The sequence below is a fragment of the Chroicocephalus ridibundus genome, chromosome 1, assembly GCF_963924245.1.
Source record: "Chroicocephalus ridibundus chromosome 1, bChrRid1.1, whole genome shotgun sequence".
Taxonomy (NCBI): domain Eukaryota; kingdom Metazoa; phylum Chordata; class Aves; order Charadriiformes; family Laridae; genus Chroicocephalus; species Chroicocephalus ridibundus.
Genome location: NC_086284.1, coordinates 195,433,961 through 195,453,585, shown reverse-complemented (window position 1 = coordinate 195,453,585; position 19,625 = coordinate 195,433,961). Strand labels below are relative to the sequence as shown.

Below are 19,625 nucleotides of genomic sequence, written 5' to 3'. Positions count from 1 at the left end.
AATTAAAGCAAAGATGTCTGATTTACAAGAGACCATGTTAGACATGCTCACATTGAATTTTCATTTTATTAAAAGACAATATTTGGCATCATTTATTGGAAAAAATAATGTACATGAAATGATACTGTATAGTGTCTTTCAATAATATCTAGAAGACAAACTCTAAGTTTGCTGTACTACTACTGCAGTCATGTATAATCCTTTTTTAATTACTATCATCAGTAACAATTCAAATGACACCCATTATGTAAACCATAAATCTCTTATAGTAACACTCATTCACATTAGTGATATAAGTTTTGAAATAATGATGTTCTTTTTGCTGATTTTTAAAGAAACTACTTACCTACTGAACTAATTAGCTTATTATTGATTCTGTTTTATAACACCTACCTTGTTAGGACGCCTATTAACTTCAGTATGTTTTCTACTTAGTTTCAGTATGTATTCTACTTTCTTTTAATTTTTATTTTCTATTTTTCACATTCTATTAGCCCCCAACTACACAGAGTGTCAATTTTCCACCTTTTCATATTAATATTCTGTTGCTCATGAGTAATATGACCTCATGTGATTTAACTGTGTATTTGTAGGAGTGTGCTGAAAATTTCACATGCTTTGTGGATTCCATTCCTTAGTGGATTTAGTTGGACGACACTGCCCTCTACAGATGCTGTGAGTACTTGATGGAAGTTCAATTTATTTTCTAAAATACCACTTTAATCTTGGTTGTTGGGTTGTGTTTTTTTTTCTTTCCAAACATCATAGATATTGTTTCTGACTGTACTCTTGGATTTGTCAATACTCTAACAAGAGGCAAGGGAAATTATGTGCCTGAATACTTCAAGTTTTCCACAATGCATTTTTAAATACAAAGGAAATGCTTTCTATTTATCAGGTTTTTATCTATGTGAAGTTCAGTTTTGCCTTCTGATTTTATCATTGGAATCACAGATCACAAATACTCTCGCTGACTTTAAGAGGACTAAATAGGAAAATAGCACTAAATATAAACAGGTACAGGAGAATCTGGCTCTAGTATTTTGGAAATACACAAATCTGGCACAAAAAAGTCTGCATCTCACTGAAATTTGAAGGTGGCATAGGCAGTAAAAATGAAAATGAATGTTTTTATGAATTAAGATGAATCAGAATCAAACTGAAGCATCTTCTTCCTTGCTCAATACATCTTAGAAAATACAAAACAAAACAAGGAGGAAATATACTGCTGTAAGTTAAAAACCAGCCTCTCAGAGGTACGTTTTCTCTGGCAGAGGCATGGTTTCCTCTGGTGTGTTTCCATAAGGGCAGCACTTGTCTTTGTACAGAGAACGTACGTCCCTCTTAAACCTTTAAAACTAAAATGAAACAATTAACATTGAAACAAATCTTGGTTTTAGATTGTGCACCACCCAACTTCTGCTGACAGTACACATCTATCCAAAAGCAGAGCATGAATCTTCTTACTGAAGAATATTTCAGGTGCAGTTTTAAGTAGCCAGAAGTAGCATTCACAAGACAGCCAGCTCAGCATGCATCCCATGTTCCCCAATGCCTCCTTAATCACACCCACTGGCACTGCTATGTTCTTTTATTATACGTAGATAAACCTTCTCATTCTCTATGGCACAAAAGTATCCCCTCACAGCTTTCCATGGTATTCATTAGACTTACTTATCCACAACTAACCTGCCTCAGAGATGTTGAATACTGATGAGTGATCGCTAGAAACAGATGAGGCTGATGACTGTGATGATCCAGGAGTTAATTCTGAGTTACCTGCTTCAACTGCCCCTTCAGTGTCTCTCTCATTAAGGTCAGGAAAACTGAAATCTGTTGAAGTTTCATTATCATTAAGGCTATCTGAGGTACCTTGGCCAGAACCACTTTCTTCATCACTTGTAAAAACAGCCCAAGACTTAGACTCTGATGTGTTTTGCAAAGGGACACTAGCAGCTTGAATGTGGTTCTCCAAAACTGTCGGGTCGTTGTGCTTCTTAGGTATCACACTTGCTGTCAAAGTTGGTATGGATGTGTAATTATGTCTGTCCATGGCATGGTTTATCTGACTGTCGGATGCAGCAGTCGAAATTTTTTCTTCTTCTTCAGGTTTCTCAGAATGTGAGCTTATAATTAGGTTACTTGGATCCTTGTTATTGTTTACCTTTGTATTTTGTTCCTCTACTACCATATCCTGAGCTTCTCTATGGGAAGTGCATGAGATACAGTTACTTACAGGGAAGCCATCATCATATTCATCGTAGTCATCCTCAACTACAGAAGGCCACAAATCGGTACTGGACATGATACTGGGAGACAACCCAGAGGATTCTCTAGAAGGAACCAGCAACCTACTCAAGGTTACGGGGATCTCACTTTTGGGAGGAACAGCCGTAACAGAAACGTGTACATTTGGTAAGGGAAGAGTGTGACGAATGGGCACGTCAGAATCAGAAACAACTTCAGGCATATGAACAGGATCAAAACCAAGTGCAGAACTTGAAGAGACACTGGCAGCCTCACTTCTTTCAAAAACACTTGAAGAGACACGGTTGTCTGCAGGAGTAGCTACATGTGGCAACGTATCACCTGTCAGGAAGGGAGTTGTTACGGAATTCGCTGCTTGGGGGGGAAAGGCATTTGTATTTTCTAAACTGGTCAGCTGGAATGAAACATCACTACTGTACAATGAAGGCATAACCTGCTGAACATCTTCACTGTTAAACAAACTGGATGAAACATATTCCTCACTTGCATAAGAGACAGGTAAACCTTGAAGTGACGCTGTGGGCTTACTAAAAGTGTTTGACAACACATCAGGAACGGAAGGTGCAGATGTAGAATGCAGCATGGTTTCAGTTGTAGCAGAACCTGGTGCCATTTGATGCAATATTTGGTCAAATGTAGAACTATCTTTAGGAGCCCTGGAGCTTTCAGCCAATATTGGATCACTAGGCACGACAGCCGTGTTAAGCAGAGTGCCATCGCCAGAAGACTGGAAGGAGGATTGCAGTAATGCTTCATTATTTAATGTAGCTGAGGTCTCATAAAAGTACGGCTGAGTCGAGGATAACATTTTGCTATAAGCAGGGGCAGAGAGAGCTTGATCTGAGCTGGCACTAAGCATAAGTTTAAGCAAAGTGTCATCAAAGGCTGGAGGTGTAACATGCAAAGGCTGAACGAAAAGGTGATTTTCTGTAAGCTTACTAACATCATAATCAAATATCTTAGTAGTGGGAAAAGCAAGAGAGACTGGAAGGATTCCCTTTGTGCTAGAAACAGGAAGTGGGCTTTCTTGCAGAGACGTATTCTGCTTAATTACATCATCATTAGAAACAGATGTAGAAAGTTCAGGTATCACTTTACTTTCAGCATTGGAAGCCATTTCACTTAAAGCAGAGGAAATTTGCAGTTCTCTCTCATCTCCATATATAACATCACCTTTTTGAAGCTTCTTATTAACATCACTAAACCCAGATGACTCATACGTAATTTCATCTACAGAATCAGAGGAAGAAACATTAAGTACCATCAAAGTATCTGTATCAGGCAAAAGGGACTCACTACCAGAGTATGCTTCAGACCAATCCATATCACTAGATAGAGAGCGCGTAGGCTGCAGCAAAGTATCAGCTTGTGATATTATAGAAGAAGGTTTATGCACCAGTACATTGTTATAGCTGCTAAATAAAGGATCTTGATGAAATACGTCAACAGAATCATGCACAAATTCTGCGGAGTCATAGGAAACAGTAAAGCTTTGAAGGGAGCCCACATTACTAGACAAAGCATAAGGAAGTTCAGACATTGTAGATAGTACATGCATATTTAAATCACTGCTGGATGGTTCAACTTGAGAAAATATGTGAGTTCTATTATGACCAAATATCAGTGTCTCTGAAGCAGCGTGAGTAGTCTGATGTGACACCACATCAGCATATTGAGCAAGGCTTGGCTGTATTAATGTATCACCCTCTGCCAATGTCAAAGAAGCATGCAGGGACACCTTATCACTTGCAACGGCTGGAGTAGCACTTTGTGGAAACATTTGAGAAACTGTATACAGACGGTGAAACATTTTACTACTGGAGGAAGCAGAGGAAAATGTAAGCAAAGGTACATCATCATAGGAAGACAGGGTGGGTTCAAATGACACATCAACACTGGGAAATACAGGTGTAGCATGCAAGGTCACATCACTATCTGATGTAGCAGGGGTAGTGTCGAGCATCTGAGAGTCAAACAATAAAGGGGTGACTAGAGGAAACACTTCACTACTGTAGGAAGGTTGAAGAGGTATCTCACCATTATAGACTGGTTGAGTTGTCTGAGAGAGTACCTCACTGGCAGCAGAAGCAGAACCATATTCTCCAGAGCTTGAAGAGATAGAGTGAGGTGATAATTCAGCAGAGGAGAAAGCAAAGGTAGAATAATGTGGCAATTCTAAATCCGCATCTGAAGTGTCTCGTGAAACCACTGGGCTGCTGGAATAGGGCACTGTAGCTGGCTTTAATCCCTCTACATAAGCATCAGTGTAACTGGTCTGAGACAATTGCCTGCTATCCGATGTATCAACAGATGGAGTTGTCAGATCTGTAGCTTTACGAAACCATAAATTTCCATCAGTGGAAGAAGTATGCTTTGGAGGCTCATCAGAGCTTGAGGGTGCTGCACCTTCTGAAACATACTTAATGGAGCTTTGGGAAAGAACATAATGTGTGCTTATATCTGGGCTTCCTGAAGGAAGGGTGTCTTCTTGTGAGGTCTCCTCTGTAACCAGCTGTGCTGAAGAAGTGGTAAGAACCGAACTCCAAAAGTCATCAGGTTCCTGATGAGGTTTAAAAGGAGACAATAAGAAATCTTCATCACTGTGGCCAGTAGTGGTTACTCTTGTTGGCTCAGTGCCTGAAGAAAGGTATATGTATTCCTCTTCTATGCCTTTGGTGGAGTCAATGAGTTGAGGAGGAATTGCAGTAATTGTTCGGGATTCCAAAAAATGATCTTCCTCTTCTTCAGAAATTTCACTAACAGGTGGAGAAGTGGGGTAATAAACTGCTTTGAAAACATCATCCTTACCATGTAATTCTTCTTCTCTTGTTAAGTATCTATTTTTTTTAACTTCATTGGGTTTTGTCCCCATTTTTTCTTGGCTGTAGCTGGATGTAGTCACCTGGAAATCTTTCCTCCTTATTTGGTTTATTGTACTGTCAGTACTAGGAATCACTGCAGTTTCTTCATCCACCTCTGTTCCCTTTTCATCAACTTCATCCTTTGAAAAAATATCATAGCCGAAGACAATTAAAGATGTTTATAGACACTGTATGCAAATGAAAACCAAACCAGCAATAATACATTTTTCTGGCTCCATAGAAACAAGAGAGGAAAACATGACAACATTTGAGAAGACTGTTGGTCTTAAAAAAAAAAAATTAGCTGCAAGAACAGGTATTCTCTTGTCTCTTGAAAATATTACTTATTTGCAATATAAACAAAAAAAAAAAATCCATGTCACAACATCTTTTAAATTTTGTGCTAGTTTTACTCTGAGAGACAAAAAGCACTCATTGTATGTACTCCCTTCCTCACTTACTTTAGTTTACTACGTGCTAAGACCATCATAAGCAAGCCCAAGTCAGATTTCTCTTTAAATAAACAAGAAAGCCTAACACTGGGTGACAGCTTTGATTCTGCTAAATGAACAATTTTGTCAGACTTCACTCAGATGTGACAGTAACTTGATGACCCATTTTTCTATTTAAAAATATTTAGGCATATCCTGTGATATCCCTTACTTCTCCATGTATCTCCAGCCTCAGAGAACTAAATAGTGAGGTATGTCTAGAGTTATCTAGGGAGAAATATAGCTGAAAAAGAAGGGTGTATATGCATATATATGCATGTATATATAAATGCAGATAATACATTCATCTGGTGACATAATTTCATAAATTTTCACAGAATATTCAATTTAGTTGAAATGTATGTATTTGAAACACTCTCTTAAAAATAAATGAATGTTATACCTCATATTCTTCAGTTTCATTCAGTTCAGGAATGAGGTCAGCCTCTATAAAACAAAAATACATACCATATCATCCAACATTTTAAATTCACAGAATTATTAATCCTGCAAGGACTCAACTGATTAGTTAATACATTTATTGAGACCCAGTCTAAGATGTTTTATAGGACTGTGTTTGGAGAAGTGGCTAGCCACCTGGCTTGAGGACTAGCTTTGAGGGTAGCAATGTTCATCTAGACAGGACATGTTCAGCTACAGAAGTTTTGCCTGGCTCTAAGTTAATACTGCAGCATATGTTGGATCTGCACTGAGGAACCACATCCTGTCCAGGGAGAGCCAAGGTTACTGTCTATGAGAAAGTACAGTTTAATGCAGAAATACAAGAGAGAAAAAAAGGTAAGCCTGGGAATCGACTATTTCTCTACATTTAATCTGAAAGCTCTGAAGATATTCTTGTAAAATGATCTGTTCTATAATTTTCATACAGCAAATTCCTCATTTGTGCACCCAGGCTTGGAGTTAGGTACTGGTGCAACAGCCATGCCATCAAATTCAGCATGCAGTAGGCTGCCTGTCTCCGTCAGGGCAGACCAGAGAGACCCACCCTTCCTAGAGTCCCATGCTGAAGGCCTTTTGCAAACTCCCACTCCACTTCACCTAATGTAATGACATGAGTCCAGCTGTATCACATTCCACAAAAAGTCCCTAATAAACATGTACTGGGCACTCTGTGAAGAACTATTCTAAAGGCTTTTGAGGCCTCCCCACTTTTCATAAGTAAATAACAGTTGAAGCAGGATCAAGAAATGAATCCTTCTCTCTAAGTTTAGAGGTAGTCTCTCACCTTCTTTCTCCCTGTCTTTTGGCCAGATCCAATATTGTACTTCTGATGGTGGCCAGCGAGAGAGGTTTCAAAGCAGGTTGCAAGAAACCTACAAATCTCAGGTAGGAACTGGCACAGGCCTCCAGTGATGAAATCTAATACCCCTTCCACAGCATCAGCTTACTACTCCTTTGGTCCACAGAAAGGTGTGTTCCCCTTCTGAATCTTTCTAAGGCTTTCTTCTAAGCAATGTTGTAGCGCTTTGTCTGTACACCAGTGCTAGCACATATTCTGATCTGCACTAAATGAAAATGCCAGTTTCTAAGAATAGCATCACACAGAGCTCCATGTCTGCATTTCTCCCACGATTCCCAAATGAAGCTTTCTCAGTACACTAGTATGAAGATGTCACCTTTATACTTCTCATTTCTGCTGATCAGATGGAGATCTATGACTTAATCTGTATTCTCTTTACTCTGTCCATATCTACCTTTCAAAGCAAATTGAGATATGTATTATATGCAACATATGCCAGATAAGATTAAGCACACTAATAAGCTCAGTTTTATTTGTAGATTATAGAATGCAAATAAAATTTGACTAAACAATCCTGCATAAAAGTTTCATAAATTGTTTTGTAATAAACTTTTATAAATCACCAACTACTGAATTAACCTTTCATTAAGAAGAGAGAGAAAAATTATCTTACCTCTGACTCCTGGAAGCCTAGGAGGCTCCGGGGCAGGGTGGGGAGGGGAGCGGAAGGGAGGAAGGGGTGGAGGAGATAATGATATTCCCTGGCTTCTCAATGATATAAATCAAACATTGTAGACATTAATTTGACAGTCTTTCCACAGTAGACCCATAGCATGTATTAAGCACTCTAGACTTCTCTGCAAAATATTTTTAATATAGAGAAATGCTACCTATTCATTCTTTGGTCACTATTCTTGAGGTGAGCTTTAATTAGACTTAATCAGAAAAATAAAATGTGTTGATTGTCCTACAATATACTACATGGTATGTGCCCTCAAATTCCAACAGCAGAAAACCACAGTTTCTTGCTGTTGTCTTCCTGGAGAGGCATTAACATACATATAGAGATACATATATAAAAATATTTATATATATTAACAACACTAAATCTTCAGACATTTTTGAAAGCCTATTTCAATTTAGTTGGTCACAGACAATATATTTGTCAAAAGCATTAGAGACACACGCTTATAGAAGTTCTGTTAATCCTGTTCCTGAGTTTTTGATTTGACAGGAGATTATAGAAATCTGCTAACATTCCCCAACCAAGGAGAAGAACCGCCCCCTCCAAAAAACAACCCATTGATGTAGGTTGATGAACAAGCTTGTTTATTTTTTCTGGAATCACATATTGATTATTCTATAGCTTACATTTTAAAATAAAATAATTAAATTATTAGTTAGAAAGTTCTGAAGAGGTCTTTTCATAGTCCATTTTAATAACAGATGAAGAAACGATAGAACAAAGACAAAAAAGATAACTATTTCCCTGCATTTAAGTTCAATGCAAATCTTCTAAAAAAACCCTTAAAACAATCTGATTTGTAATTGTAGAATAATATGCACAACCTAAACTGTTTTCATTTCTGTACTGTCTTATGTAATAAATGGCATGGCAAAAACAAAAGTAAAGCCTGTTTCTTCTGATTAAATTAGTTTTCAGATTTCTACATTTATCAGTACAAAATTAGAAAAAAGCATCCCCTAAATGAAACATTTACGATATGCTTAGTGTTTTTTAGGACAAAAATCACTCACAAAGACAAGTTACAAAGAAATAGTATAGTTAGACCCTCAGAGAGCTTTGCTGACAGCATGAGCTGCAATGCAGGAGACAGCATTTGAGAGCCATATCCCAGCATGGGTTTTTTTTGATACACACCAACTGAAGTCTCCACAAAGGAAGATGAGAGAAGAGATATATTCTTATTTTTCATTTCCTGTATCAGCAAAAGCATATAAGTAACACTGGTATTAACTGCACAACGAACTACTGCAGAACTTTCAGAGCTATACAGATGTTATCCGGAGAGTCAAAGCACACGTTTAGATAGCTATTAAAAATCCGATTCTAATAGCAAATGAAAAATTGGTAAATAAAGGCTGGACTTTATCAAAGCTGACTAAACCGCTATGTACACTATTCCCTTCATTTTCAATGGAGGTTGTGTAGCTACACCGCATAAGGCATCCAGTGACTTTTACTAATTGGAAACTAACTGGAAACAATTCTCATGTGCACGCATGCTGTACCACAAGATGAAAGGCCACCACTCTGAACAGTTCAGGAAAACCCCAAAGAGCAGAGGTCTCAACTATGACCATTTGCCCAATGTCATACCAGAGCTCCTGAGGGCTCCACAAACTGAGGCAGAGAGCATGGCCTGAAAGAGGTCCTTCCTCTTACGAAGCACTGCCGAGAACGAGAGGGTTTAAACCTGGTCTGTGGGTCACTCAGAGCCTGCAGAGCCCTCACTAACCCAGACAGGGTGTGGAGAAGGCACGAGAAACGCTCTCTCTTGAAAGCATCTGAAAAGGAAAAGGCTAAAACAATAGTCATGAGTTTGTTTTGAACACCAGATTTGTGATGCAGAGTGTACTGAAACTTCCCTCATCAAAAGTGGCCACTCCAAGGGCAGAATTCTTCCTGGAAAAGGGCCCATCTAATGCTTCCGCGTGACTCACGCCTCACTTTAGCTCTTAACATGAAGATTAATTGATCTGGAGGTGACTGCAGTGAATTTCATCTTAATTAAACTGGCTTACTCAGAGTAATTCTTGAAAATGAAAGTTTTAGCTTATGCTTTGTATGAGTCAATTTTATTTCATGTCTTCATGGTGAAGATAACTTTTCTTTCATAAATTCACAAGCAGGAACTCCAAGAAATCCCCTTTTGCCTCAAGATCTATAAAGCAGATCACAAAACCAATTTGATGTTATAGTTGTAACCAGCAAGTTGCTCTGAACAAATCTTTCTCATCAGATATCTATATTGTCATATCTCTGTTGTTTTATATTTGCAATATTAAAATATTAAATATGAAAATATTTGCAACATGTGCAACAGTTAATTCAGATGTAAATAATTAGTAAAAGTAAGTATGCAAATAAACATTAATATTAGAAATGAATGGAAGTTTTTTTCATACTTTAAAATTATATCAAGGGTTGAGAAAACATCTATAAAACTTTTTTAGAGAGTGATGCACACCCACTGTAATCATACTGATTACATGGGAGGGATTTTTCCCTGAATTTTCCTCATCCAGTGCTTTCAGATGTACCATTGTGGAAGTGTCAAAATAAAAGAACACAAAGTACATTTAATAACTTTGTGTCCATTTCAGATAGGAGGCAGGCCAAAGAAGCAGGTTTTTTGAAACACACAGAATATTCATTTTGGTATTTCATTTTTATTTATAAACTTCTCCCTCTTTTATTCTTATTTTGAATTTAAAATATCCTTGAAACACTTCATTTGACCTGAAATAATCTTCCTCAATTTTTAACGTTTTGGAAAACTAAAGAAAAAAACCTTAGGTAGACCTGAAGCTATTACAAATTTTCAGAACTGTCTGAAATTTAAAAAAAAACACAGGTGTTTATACAGTTCTGATATGCATATTATATAATTCTCCTTTTGACGATGCTTTATTTGAAAACAGGAAAACTCAGGATAAGAATATAGTTACATACGTAATCTGCTTTAATGAAACATTAAGGAGACATATTTAAATGTTCAAATGACAGGAAACACAAAAATTCCATTTTCACTGTTACGCTAACCTGTTCATATTTTATATAGATAGATCTTTCCATTGTTATGCCTCCTATGTATCCTTGCATTGTATTTTCTCATTTCTTTAACAAAAAGAAATTAATGGTCTGTCTACGTAAAAAGGCATGAGTATATCAGACCTTCACTCAGAACTGCTAAATATAGCATTTATTGTGCCAGATTCTCTTGTCTGAGAATACAAATCTCAGAGAAATTTCTGCTGATATACTGGAAGGTGAAATTAGTTTTCCAGTACGTATTTCCAAAGCAAGGCTCCTCATTCTTCCTTCTACTGAAATGAATGCAAAGCCACTGCTTTGCCTGACTTCAGCAGAAATACAAGAGGGATGCCGTGATCAGTGGCTGCATCTGCACCGCTGGCCAGCTGCAGGCTGCCAAATGCCCCAAAACTTGCCGGGTTTGCTCCCCAGCAGCATTTGCTTGCACCGCGGGTGCACTGCGCAGTGTTGGCTCCGTGGTTAGCCAGCCTCGGCGCTCCTGTCTCCCTCCCCTCCCTGCCTCTGTGTCCACCTTTCCTTTCAAAGGGAGTCATGGCACACAGCAGGAGGTATGGAACTCTTCCTTGCAGCAGGGGTACAACAGTAGTAATAGGGCGGTTTATCCTATGCATATTACCTACATGGGATTTTGCTTTGCAATGTCTGGTTTTAGAGTTTTTAAATCTGTGATGGCAGTACTGCGCTGACTTGATTTGTTGAACTATTGTTTAATAATGACAACACTACACTGCTTATTTGTCATTCCATGTAGGGGTATGTAGATGAAAACTCATCTGAGTAAATTCTTCAAACACAAGCCCAGCAAATTCTGGAAAGGAAGTGGAGGAATATAGTATCTAAGAGGTAGGTAAAGAATAAACAGAAAAGTGGAATGTCAGGCAGAATGTCAGAACCTTGTCACAGACTTCTTAGAAAACTGAAGAGAAATAGAAACATTCTGATAGGTATTAGCACAAGACTCCAAAAATGCATTCTTAACACTTTGTGTTTGAAAGACAAGTTAAATGTTTATTGAAAATTTATATGTACTATACCTGAACCTGCATCCCCCTCCTTTAGACAAAAACGCACTATTATAAGCCTATTACCATTATTAGTTCATAATTCATGCAGTAGAGATTGTTGAGAATTGTATTCTTTCACACTGTAAAGGAATGTGGTTCCCTTGAAATGAAAAACTGACCTGTTTTCCCAAGTACATCACAACATTGCTAAGCACTTTGCTGTACCTAAACAGACTTAATGAAGTGTAAAACTGAACTTACAGAATTCATAAATAGACAACAAGAATCCAGGCCCTTAGATAAAAAATGGTTTCTTGCATGATCAGAAAGTCTTTGATTTTTTTCCTATAATTAATTACCAGGTTCTTAATTAAAAACATAGCTCTCATTCACTTTGATAAGAACTGTGCCTGATGCTAAAACTTCCACAGAATTGAAGGAATTATTAAGGACAAGATCAAGCTTCATGCTATAGTTTCAAATTATTTCATATTTACCAGCAGGAGGAAGAAGTAAATCTGGCTGTGAAATCAGTAAGATTTTTTTGTTAGGCCTTTTGATTTTTTGCAAGGCAGCATTAAGAAGCAAGGGAATTCCATCACCGCAAGTCCTTTGAAATCAAACTCCAAGTAATCATAAGAAATCAAATTTCAAAATCAATTGATACAGACTTATAAGTCATGTATTGGGTTGGTATTATGTGTTTCCTTAATACTTTGGCTGTGAAGATTAATTTTGGGAGGATGCTTGAACCATAGAGAAATAATACCAAACATGGTTTTATTTCCCTATATTATACTGCTGAAAGATACACTTGTGAGATTTGAAATCAGGTAGGTGTTTTTCAGAATATTCTTAGAGTTAAAAAAAATTAACATGCAGTCTTTCCTAGGCAATGTTTACAAGGAATGGAGAATTACATCATGTAAAATATCAGTAGCAAAGAACATGCTGAAGGTTAACTGCAGTGATTTTGAAATTTCATTTTAGCATATTTTGATAGTCGTGCATTTTAACTGGTTTGCAAACAAATTACTTCTTCAAATACAGATTTTCAGCCAAAAATGATCACTAAGCTCAAAAGACCACTTACCTGGGTCTTCTAAAGGCATATCAACAATGACTTGGTCACTGTATTTTCCATATAGACCATTAGAGCAAACAGCAACTATCTGAAGAACATAACTTGTATTGGGCAGCAGATTATTTAGAATAGCCCCCTAAAAGAAAAACCATGTTTAATCATTTATTTGCAAGTAAGTAACAAATATTTGGAAATGTTAATTTTTTCATAGCACATTTTTCACATGAACCATAAAGCTCCTTTCTTCTAGGACTCTAATGCATACTTTTTCTATTTTATTGTCACAAATGTTTTTCAGTAAACTTTAAAAAAAATCTTGTGAATTTTTACATGGAGGATACCAAACTATATAATCATTTAATGCTGAACACTAGTTTAGGTAACATTATCTCTGATAAAATATGTCTTCAAAGAGGGTAAAAGATCACATTAGTAAAATACCGTGAAGCTGTAATCAGTAACAATACTTAACAGCAGTAAGATTTTACTGAATCTTATTAGTTGCTTGTGCAGGTCATTCTTTGCACACCTGCGAGCAATGAAGTACAACGATCACTATTAATTGACTAAGGGTTTTACGGCTAAGGAGCTCAGAGATTGACACGGTCAAAAACTTTTGGGGATAGTATAGGCAAATCAAAACATCAGTGTGTGAAAGCTTTCTCTCCTCTGGGCAAGAGAGGCTTTTTTCTTTTTTTAAACTGTCTTTGTGGCTTCACAGCCAAAAAATGAAGTACAGCTTCTGTGACCTGCAGCCAAAGAAGTAGTTTTTTACTGAATCAGCTCCCAGCTACTGTTTAATCCCCCAAGATAATTAACAGCGTTTTGCCATCACCCCTTTGTATGAAACTTGAAGAGTTTACAGTTACCAAGTCCTGATACCCATCTGTCAGAAACTCGTGCTTAGTCTGGTCTTCTCCATCCAACTGTTGATAAAAGACAGCAAATCTCTCAATTGTGGTGTCATATACAACTCGAGGTCTTTCCCATGTAACGAGAAGACTAGTATAATTCTTTGGATCAGATTGGACATTTTCAGGCTCTGAGCTGCAAACTGAAAGAAAGAAAAAAAGGAAAGAACGTGATATTTATTAAATGGTACAAATGACTCTAAGATCTCGAGCCAGCTCCTGAGAAAAGTATTTCATGTGCCTCATTTTTAGCTTTCTGCTAAAATATCTGAGATGCCATGCGCTATAAACAGAATCTGTATTTTAACACTAGATTTTCAAAAGCAAGTTAATTTGAGGACTGAGTCCCCTTCCCCCCTTTCTTATGCCATATTTTGTGAAATATTCATATCCAGTCACCAAGAAATAAAATATAAAACACAAAACATAAAGATCCATATGTATGTCCTGGGGATGAAAAAATCTCTATTACTCTGGCTTAATGGATCTAGCAGAGTAGAAGAGCCGCACGCTCTCCCACCATCTATAATAGACTGTAATCTATAATTGAGTGGTTTTAAAGGTTAAAGGTAAACCTATTGCACTTGAATTTCCTCTCGAGGATGTTTGAATCTTTTTATAGTACCTAAAGATGAGACACAAGGCAAATTGGAAGAGACTAAGAAAGGATTAGATTAGCAGGTAGTGATTTCGTGTTATTTTATATTTTGAGTCACCACCTAGATATCTGCTGAAGAAGCCTGATCAGACTGTTGCAGTCCTGGGCCTGGCTCATTCATGCCTTCTTTGTGAGCCTGGAACCTGCACCCCAGGAGAAGCCTGGCCAGGCAGCTACTCTTGCCTATCTTCCGGCCTTTCCCCTCCAATACTCTGTTCATCTTATTCCAGTAAACTGACCATTTTGATATTTTTCTAGACATATAGATGTAATGATTACCACTGTGCTAGAAATTTACTGAGACTGACATTTGTTTTTCAAATTACCCAAGTACCTGCGTGTAGCTTAAAAGTAAAATACAAGGTCAAAGGCGGATTAACCTGTATGAAAAAATTACATTAGCAAAAAATGTAAATTATTTAGCTGAAGCTCACTGAAAAATGACCAATAAGTTGTGATACACACAAAAATAAAGCAACATCATATACAGCTGCATCATTCATGGCTGGTTTGGGTTTGGGCTGAGACCCCACGCTCCTTTCTTGCGCTCGTCATCCCCTCCGCTGGTGCAGGGAACCAAGTCTTCAGACACGGCAACTGAAAGAATGGAGATGACTGCAAAAGTGCTCACTAATTGTTGGTTCCCAACTTGAAAGCACAGCTACTACATTTGTTCTGATGCCTCAGAATGAGGGCCAGGGGTCCCTGACATTTGCTGTTATCAGTCCCTCTTTTTATCTCTTTGAAACTGCAGAGCTTTAGCACTTTGCTTGAAATGCTCAGAGTGGCTATCTGCCCCTGCCCTAGATTTTGGGAAGTTCCTTTCCTGTGTACTGAATTTTCTTTCATATGTGCTTTCATGTGTGCTGAAAAAGTGTATTATTCATTCTATTGCTTCATTTATTACCTCATTTCTATTGCTTTATTTCACCTATTAGACTTGTCAAAACCACTGATCAGAGTACATGAAGTTTACTTTGAATCTTTCTACAATTTAATTAAATCTTACATATTAAAATGATGAGATGGATATATTTTTATTACAAAACTTTTAGCTTGACTTTTGCATAAGTAATTACATAATCATTCCCTAATTGGAATAAATAAGGAAATATATTTTTCAAATCTCAGATTATGTTTAAAAACAAACTTTGAGTATCTAGCAAAAGCAAGCAAAACAAAATATGTAGCTAATTAAGAAAACAAGTGCAGATTCTTTGGAGTTCTCTTAAAAGAAGCAAACACCATGATACTACAACTCTTTTGGTGGACAATACTGCATTTTTGAAAGAAAGGAAAAAAATTCTTTCCATTAACTTTGCAATTTGCCACTTGAACACAGGAGGGCACTCAAACCCCAATATTTTGAAAAACTCAGTTTCTTCTGTACGCAGGTGGGAAGTTTTGAGCAGCTCTGGTCTGAGCTAGTCAATGGAAAATGAGCAGCGATTTTTAAAAATTATTTTATTTTGTGTGTGAGCTAATGGTAGAGGCAGTATTAGTCTGTGTAATTTAGTTGCATTCTGTACCTTGCCAGGCTTTGATTCTACTGTGCTATGTATGTGACACGCCATTTTATTAATTTTACTGAATTATTTTAATTGACATAAAGGAAGAGCAAATTAAAAAAAAAAATAAAATCTCGTCATGTCCATTCCATTCCATTCCATTCCATTCCATTCCATTCCATTCCCAAACCTTGTCATTCCATCCCATTTCCACCAGATGGCAAAAGGAAATCAGACCAGCAAAGACTATTCCCTTCTCAATTCTGAGTATTAAGGCAGATGTCTTGAACTCTGATTTATTTTTTTTAATGAATCAAAACACTCTGCAGCTATTTCTTTTCAAAGGCGTTTAAAATAATTTTCCAAACGCTTTTTCATATTGTAAGTACCAAGCTTCTCCCTGTTCATACTCTACTGTGCTTTTTCACAGAATCATATAATTTTTCACAGAATCATTTTCACAGAATCATCTAGTCCAACCATCAACCTAACTCTGACAAAACCCATCACTAAGCCATATCTCTAAGCACATGTCTACCTGTCTCTTAAATACTTCCAGGGATGGTGCCTCAACCACTTCCCTGGGCAGCCTGTTCCAATGCTTAATAACCCTTTCCGTGTAAATTTTTTTTCCTAATATCCAGTCTAAACCTCCCCTGGCACAACTTGAGTCCGCTTCCTCTTGTCCTATCGCCTGCTGGGAGAAGAGGCTGACCCCCCACCTCTGTACAACCTCCTCCCTTCCTCTTTTTTGTCTGTGAGTGAATTTCGTTCTGAAATCTCTGACTGTATTCAGACTAACTGAGCAATATTACAGAACTTTTAAAGGTGGAAGATTGGCGTCTCCCATATTATTTCTTTCAGTATCACTCTGCTGGCTTTTCCAGATGGTTCTTTCAACGTTTTTTTTTTTTTTTCCAAGAAAAACATTATCTTCCCTCTTGTTTTCCTCCTTTTGATGCTTGGTCCTGTTCCCAGCAGTGACCAACAATATTCCTACACGATACTCATCTGCATATTATTTCACGCTGATTCCTTCCCAAGCTGTTGTCTCTTGTCCTTCTTCTGCCTCTTTATCAGTCATCCTGCCTGTGCTGTTAGCTTCCCTGGTAAACTCTGCTGGTTTTACATATCAGATCATGCTAATGCACCTATCTTTGCTTATTCTTCTGTGGAATAAAATGCTACCCATATAACTGAGAAGTTTTTAATCTAAACTGAGTTGCATCATCAGGGAGCACCAAGGTATGTTAGCCAAATCATTGTTAGAAACTACTTGGGCTGTGTTTTTGACAAAAAGGCCTTTATAAGCTGCCCAAATTTGGCTTATACACACACACACACACACACATATATATATGAATGAATAAAATTATGCCTGGATTTAACGTTATCTGAGCTTGAGACAGTTGGAATAAAATTAGGTGTAGTTCTGAGGCAGCAGTGGGTAAGTCAGGGAATTTTTTCCACAATTGTTGCTTTCTTCTACTTTCAGCTGAATCTGGGTTTGAGATTTTTATCTTTTAAATCTAGATTTTCAATTGTAGGAGCCGTGAAATCATTTCATTTAGATTAAGGCATTCAAGGTCTTTTCAGCTCCCTGTCACAGTCTGTGGCAAAAAGTAGTTCTTCAATATTCCCGGTCTACTCTATCTCTCTGATGGAGGTGGAGCAGCACAGTAGACATGTGTGCTGGGTTGACCTTGGGTGGCCACCAAGTGCCCACCCAGCTGCTCTCTCACTCCCCCTCCTCAGCAGGACAGGGGAAGAAAACGAGATGAAAAAGTTCACAGGTCAAGACGAAGACAGGGAGATTGCTCACCAATCACCGTCATGGGCAAAACAGACCTGATTGAGGAAATTAATTTAATTTATCACCAATTAAAATATAGTAGGATAGTGAGAAACAAAAACAAAACTAAAAACTACCTTTTCCCCACCTTTTTCTTTTTCCCAGGATCAACTTCAGTCCTGACTCTGCCACCTCCCCACCCCAAGCCTTTGCCACTTCTTCCTCCTCATGCTGTTCCCCTGCACCAGCGTGGGGTTGCACCCACGGGATACAGTCCTTCATTAATTTCTCTGGTGTTGGTCCTTCAGCAAAAGATTGCTACAGCGTGGGTTCCCCATGGGGTCACAGATCCTGCCAGAAAACCTACTCCTGTATGGGCTCCTCGCCACAGGCCATGGCTCCTGCCAGGAGCCTGCTCCTGTGTGGGCGCTTCACGGGCTGCAGGGGGACAACCTGCTTCACCATGGTCTTCTCTGCGGGCTGCGGGGGGAATCTCTGCTCTGTCGCCTGGAGCACCTCCTCCCAGCCTTCTTCTCTGACCTCTGCCCAGGTGCCTTTCCTAAATCTCTTTTCCCTGAGGCGCCACCATCTTGTCTGCGGGGCTCAGCCGTGCCCTGGGGTGGGTGGGTCGGAACCGGCTGGAACCGGCTGTGTCCGGCTCGGGGCAGCCCCGGCCGCTCCTCACAGAGGCCCCCACAGCCCCCGCTGCTGCCGGTGCCTGGGCAGGGCCACCCGGCACAGTGTGTCAGTATAAAGTCTCTTGAGAGAATCTGAGAACGGTTATAGCTAATTTATGTCACCTGTGGTACGTGAAATGGTAAAAGCTTGAGTCCTTACTCCTGGTCCTGCAAGAGAATTTAACTACAATGACTGCTGAACTTTACGTAGCTGTTTTTTGCATGGGAAAAGAAGGCTGACAAATATTTTTTACCAAGGTATCTCGTCAGTCTTGAATTTTAAGAACCTTTTTTGTTTTTTGTATCTGTACTGAATCCATGAGGATTAAGATGGACGGCATTTCTGCCCTCACTCTCAGGGCTCCGCCACAAGAGCGGGGCAGATGGGAGGTCACACAACAGGCCCAGCTGCTACCATCCATGGTTCTCAGGTTTATAGGAAAAAACAATGATTTCTATTATAAACGGATTTTCATGCCAGCTGAGGTTGGTGGAGATAAAGCATTACAATTTCAAAAAGCTTTTTGAGTCGAATCCTCAAGTATGCCTGTAAGGTTTAGCTATTTTCATCTTCTTAAATATACACATATATATATGCATACATACATATCACAGAGGAAAATTACATGTATCCCTAGGCAGGTTTGGGGAATGAATTATCTCCCATGCCCTCAGTAGGGCAGGGCTTCTACACCAAGAATGTTGAGGTTGTCACTGTGTGAAAATTTCTGATGATATATTGCTAAATTAGTTTATCATTGGATAGAAAGATTCTTTTAGCCCATCTAAGGAAATGTAGTTCTACTTAAGAAATGCCATGTATTGATAACAGCAATAAATCAAGCACTTAATCCTACTGACTAATGAGAGTCTACACTGAATCCAACAGGAGAAAATTGAGATTCTAGGTTTCACAACACAAAATAATTTTTCAGTTAGCTACTTGAGTAAGAGCCACTCTTGCAATTTCTCTTCATCATCTAAAGGGATTTCAAAGATTATTTTTTCCTCTGTTGACTACAAGAACTTTGCAATATTAAATATGAAATACATAAGCCTATTTACTCTTTGGGACTAAGGCATTCATGTTACAGTTTTTACATCTCAACGTTTAAATTTAACGACTCCTAGGGCTTTTTATTTAGCTTCTCTTAAAATGGAGGTGAAAATATAAATGCTCCTCTAATGTTCTATATTAAACAAATCCTACAATTGCATTTGTGTGCACATATATATGTGTGTGTGTACATAAATATGTATATGTGTGTATGTGATGTTCTTGCATTTAAATAGTGCACATGAATATTAACA

General features: G+C 38.2%; 1 protein-coding gene across 8 annotated transcripts in view; it reads right to left on the bottom strand.

Moving 5' to 3' along the window:
* Positions 1-19,625, bottom strand: part of PTPRZ1 (protein tyrosine phosphatase receptor type Z1) — a 143,722-nt gene that overhangs the window by 33,783 nt on the left and 90,314 nt on the right. For 4 of the 8 annotated variants that reach the window (XM_063323263.1, XM_063323264.1, XM_063323265.1 and 1 more), the window contains exons 9-12: positions 13,638-13,822; positions 12,778-12,904; positions 6,024-6,067; positions 1,690-5,269 (exon numbers count right to left, since the gene is read on the bottom strand). In XM_063323263.1, the coding sequence (XP_063179333.1) occupies positions 1,690-5,269; positions 6,024-6,067; positions 12,778-12,904; positions 13,638-13,822 (3,936 nt within the window). The remainder of the gene's footprint in view (positions 1-1,689; positions 5,270-6,023; positions 6,068-12,777; positions 12,905-13,637; positions 13,823-19,625) is intronic. The other 4 variants (XM_063323269.1, XM_063323270.1, XM_063323268.1 and 1 more) reach the window with 3 other exon arrangements.